The sequence below is a fragment of the Arachis ipaensis genome, chromosome B01 (assembly GCF_000816755.2).
Source record: "Arachis ipaensis cultivar K30076 chromosome B01, Araip1.1, whole genome shotgun sequence".
NCBI lineage: Eukaryota > Viridiplantae > Streptophyta > Magnoliopsida > Fabales > Fabaceae > Arachis > Arachis ipaensis.
The window spans coordinates 15767574-15772784 of record NC_029785.2 but is presented as its reverse complement, the minus strand read 5'-3'; the positions used below and the strand labels follow the sequence as shown (position 1 = coordinate 15772784).

Genomic DNA, 5211 nt, shown 5'->3' with positions numbered 1-5211 from the left:
TTGTGCTTCTCTTTTCTCCTTTTCTATTTGTTCTTTGTTGGTAATCATATATATATATATAAAACAAGGAAAAATATAGGTAAATAATGAGAATACTAAATAATGTGAATAATGAATATATTGAATGTTTAATTCAATAGGCATGTAAATGATTATATTCATTATTTTTAATTGGATAGTTATTTTTTTTATTTGATTTACTCATGCACAGTTAATAATAGCTGTATATTCAATTCACTATATTCTAATATTAAGGTTTAAGAAATAATTTAAAAGTGAAATATTTTTTTACTTTATTAGGTCACATTATTTATAAAAATTATTGTATATTTAGCAAAACTCATAAAACAAATCTACTTGTCTCATTTAACGAGAAAAAAAAATGTTATATACATTATTTTTAGGAGCGTTTACGATACTTATATCTTAAACTACTTATGTCATTTGTCATTTCATTGTTAAGGGTATGTCTAAAATAGCTTAACAATTATGTGTTTATTAAATGAACCATATTTATATAGGTCATTAAATTTTATTAGATGAAAATCAAAAGCTAATATAAAAGAAGAGCATTGATAGACTCTAATAAATACAAAATATCCTAGTATATAAATAAATGCTTTAAATAACATTACTTTAATACACAATACTTTAAATGGTAACAGAATCTTTTATTCTTAAATAATTAAATATAAAATATATGTGTTTTTTACATAATAATTAATTTTAATAAATAAAAATATTCATATATTTTGTATTTATATATTTTATATTTAATTATTTAAAAATAAAAAATTCTATTGTCGTTTAAAGTATTGTGTATTAAAGTATTGTCATTTAAAGTATTTATTTATGTACTAAGATATTCTATATTTATTAGAGTTTATCAATGTTTTTTTTTTTTATAGTAGCCTTTAATTTTTATCTAATAAAATCTAATAATCTATATAAGTATGACTCATTCAATAAACACATAATTATTGAGCTCATTTTAGACCTACCAATGGATAGGTAGCCATATCATCTATAGCTATAGTAGAATTGTTCTTATCTTTATATATATTGGTCTAACGGCGGACTTTTTAGTTTTAACTTTTAATATTAAAAATGATTGAATAAAAAATTAAAAAATATCTTAATACTATAAAAAATAGTAAAAACATTATTTCTCTCTGCTTAATTAAAGGAAGAATGACTATTTCTGATTGAATCATGTGTTATAAGTTGATGAAGAATGACTATTTCTGCTTGAATCATGTGTTATAAGTTGATTTGGTTAGACTGTTTTAAGTACCAAAGCGCGGAAGTTATAGTGAGTACAAATCAAAAGCTACTTTATTTTCTTTTCTTTGTATACCCAATGAAGGGCAAGGTCCAATTTTTTGGGACTACTTTATCATTTATCAGCATGTCAATGTAATTAATACTCAAAAACACAAAGGTAATGGAAATGGACCATTTTTTTTTCATTGGAAAGAATAAAGTATGATCTCTCATCTTTAATTTTATCCAATTTTTTTTTTCACTGGAGAGGATCCACTCCCCAAAAAGTGCTTCTTCACGGCTACAGTTTCATAGACAACAAATACAACACATAAAACTAAATTACCAAAAATATTTGCAAAAAGATAAAAACGTGAACGAAAACAAAAATAAAAAATAGAAATTCATATGATAATTATATATGATTATGTGTATTCAACAAAAATGACCAAACCTTATCAGATGCTTGTATCATGTTATCTTCCATTTTATTACCAGGGCAAAAGTCAAGGGTTGGTCAATTTTGACAAAGGGACACAAATTTAACATAATTATCAAATGAGTTTCAATCATTTACGATTAATTTTGTTCGCATTTCAATCTTTTGTGAATATTTTTGATAGTTTAGTGAAGAAAAATTAAAATAGGTGTTTAATAATGGTATTGTATGTAAAGTGCAGACAAATATTGGGTACAGAAAGTGAAAGATCAAAGATCCCGGAGCTGCCTGAGATTGATAGGAGAAATGTATCTGTTGTCTCCATCAAGAAGCTGCTTGGCGAGGATTAAGTTTGCAGCCTCGCTTGGATGGTAGGGATCCCAGAAGACATGCTTGTACCTATCGGTGCACATACTTGAAGTGGGTCCACATGGGATTATCCCTGCAAACTGGCCCCCGTTTCCGCAACATGCTCTACTTGCTGTTGTGAATCCTGAAAAAACAATGTTGTACGCTTTATGAGAGTGGAGACAGAGTAAGACCAAAAAGAGCAAGGGATAATTATTTACCATATTTGTCATAATTTTTTATGAGTTCCATGACTAACTCAAAGACATTTGCAAGGACAAAGGTGGCTCCGGGGAGGTTATCGTTGAGCTCAGCGAGCAAATCCTTCAATCGAGCATTGTACTGAAGCGCAAGCTTGTTTGCCAAATCCACGCACTCATCTTCATTCAGCTGATTTATTGTTTTCTGGTATGGAATACACCCTATTGGACCAACGTTCCCAATCACAAACTTCCGAGCATCCAATTCGTAAAGTCTCTGCAGATCAAACACACAAGTTTGTGAAGATAATTAAAGTATTTGCGTTTCATGAACTTCATCGCGTTTTCTTTAATATTGTTTACTTTAACAGCTCCGGTTAAGCTACACAATATTTACACGAAAACCGATACATTCCGGTGCAAAACACAAACACAGAATGCATGACAAGTCACATGTAAAATATTTTTATTTGAAGAGTATTAGAAGTCCTCAGAATTTATTGTTTTGGTCATTAATTAATTATTAATATTTAAAAATATTTTTTTAAATTACTAGATTAAATAAATAGATTGACAGTTAAGTAATGACAAAAATCAATAATTTCTGATGGTTTTGAACCTTTCTCATATTTTTTGTTGTAAAGTATATCTTTTTTATGGCAATGGTGAGGTTAGGTCTTGGGAAATTTTGGGGTTAGTAGGATAAAACTGAAAAAACTTGACTGAAAATTAATTGCAAAAAAATTAATGTTAGGAATAAAATTAAAATTTATTTTAAATATTAAGATAAAATTAAGTCTAATTAAATATTATGAGTAATTTTGCAGAATTTCAAAAATGTTAAGGATAAAAGAAAGTAAACTTCACCTTATTTGTAATAAATACTTCTTTGAAGACTGAAGGTATAATATATTACTTAGAGTATCTAAACCGTTGATTAGAAACTAATTACATCTTGATGATATACATGGTTAAGCTTAGTCAATTGCTAGCTACATTCATCATTCTTGTACATTTATACTTCACTTATATTTTACTATTTTTGATCATTCAGTAAATTTAATTTTTAATTTATGCTTCTCAATTTTCAATACCTTATTTATATTTCACTTATATCTTCTAAACATGGTTATAAGAACTAGATCGAACTAGTTGATTCAATCAGTTTAACCAAAATTCAATCACTAAATTGGTCTAATTTATGATAAAAATTGATTGTGAGTAATTCGATTAAAAAACAGAATAAATAGTAAAAAATTCGATAACCTGGTCAAACCAATCCTATTGATAAAGTTGCTTACAGTAAGTTGGGCCCTGAAATGAGTAATCATGTCATCTATGAAACCATCTGGGCTTTGAGAAATTCTGGCCCCAATAGAGAGAACTGGGAGAAGATAATTGTTGAGGAAATCGTTGGCTCCAACAGTAATGGAGAAAATTGATTTCTTCATTATGTACTCTTTGGCTTTTGATTCACCTAGCAATTTATCAATCTCCTTTCTTGTTATGCTGAAGTAATCTACTTGAATATCAAGCCCTATCCTATTCACCTGCAAAAAGTTATGCACATGGCATAAAACATACAACAATCATTTTTCTTTCTACATAGAATGAATAGAACTATTAAGAAATTATTTAAGGGAGTTTCCAATACTGACAAATATTCTTCCAGTTGCATTAAGAATTCCTCCTCCTCCTGAAGCATAATTCACTCCGTAAAGTATAGCTTTCCCAGTTGCATTTGGGGCCAAAAATGGGACAGCATAATTTGGTTGTCCCAATTCCTCTCCTGAAAATGGTTTTTATTTTATTGTTTTATTTTTCTTTTCTTATAAGCAAGGCATCATATTTAGGGGGAAAATAGCTTATATAATGATAACAAATGTGCTTAAAAAGAAGGGAAAATAATACATTTATCACTCTTTTATACACCAAGAGTAGGGTTTATAATATAAAAAAAAAATTAACTAATGTTGACTCAAATATGGGACAAATGCAAAAAAGTTTAATTAGTTATTTAAAATTTCTCATATTTAAAACTAATTATTTAAATACTATTATTTTAAAAAACATTAAAAGTATGCCAAAGCTATTTTTATAATAACAAAATATCGTATGAGTTTCTTTAAATAACATGATTGTCATGATTGTATATAGCAGACTTAATAATCGGCCACACACAGAAAATGCATGAGACGAATAATTATTACCTACAATGTCACCAATGGTTCTACCATTGGTATAGCGGCCAGTGGGGTTTCCCCCAGAGGCCTTGAAATCAATTCCATTAGGAGGAATATTTGCTTTAGAAAGAGTTGAAAGATAGTTGTTATTTCCAGCATCCACCAAGGAGTCTCCGAATATAAAAGAAGCTCCTAACCCATCCTTCTTCTGAGCAGCAACATTATTCACAACCAAAATTAAAAGGGCCAGGATTTCAAAACGCTTATTGAAGGCCATGGCATTCATGCTTCAAGTAGACACTTAACCTAATTGAAGCACAATAGAAGCATTTGAAGCAGCTCATTATTATATGGAACAACTTTTTAACTCCATTAGAGAAACTTGTAACCTTGCCTCAATGAAGAAGTTTGATTTGGTTTGACCCCATCTTTAGCTCACTTATTTTTTCAAGTGGGTTGGCCATCAGAAATTTAGAATACGCGCTAGGTATTCGAGATTTTTTGCTTTTATAATAAGTTAATCCTGCAAATAAGTCGCATGGTGTCTTATTTTATTAATGAAGAAAGTTCTAGGGGACTTAGGTGCCAGTTGGTGATCGTAATTAAAAGATGTTGAAAGTGGTTATTTCCCATCAAATTCCTAATGTTGGATACAATAAGTGTATGACTCCTTTAGCTTGAGTAAGTAGCAGTCCATCTGCATTCAACAACTCGGATAAAACAGGTTATATTTTTTTCTCTTATCTCCCCTCTCATTGGTCTAAACGTTCTGACTTAA

At 29.1% G+C, this 5211-nt stretch overlaps 1 protein-coding gene across 1 annotated transcript; it reads right to left on the bottom strand.

Moving 5' to 3' along the window:
• On the bottom strand, positions 1443-4854 carry LOC107626215 (GDSL esterase/lipase At2g23540). Its single transcript, XM_016329048.2, has 5 exons — positions 4461-4854; positions 3909-4039; positions 3552-3800; positions 2272-2527; positions 1443-2195 (listed from the first exon to the last, which is right to left on the bottom strand). Exons 1-5 carry the CDS (start codon positions 4717-4719, stop codon positions 1972-1974), a joined length of 1119 nt encoding a protein of 372 aa, XP_016184534.2. The 5' UTR covers positions 4720-4854; the 3' UTR covers positions 1443-1971.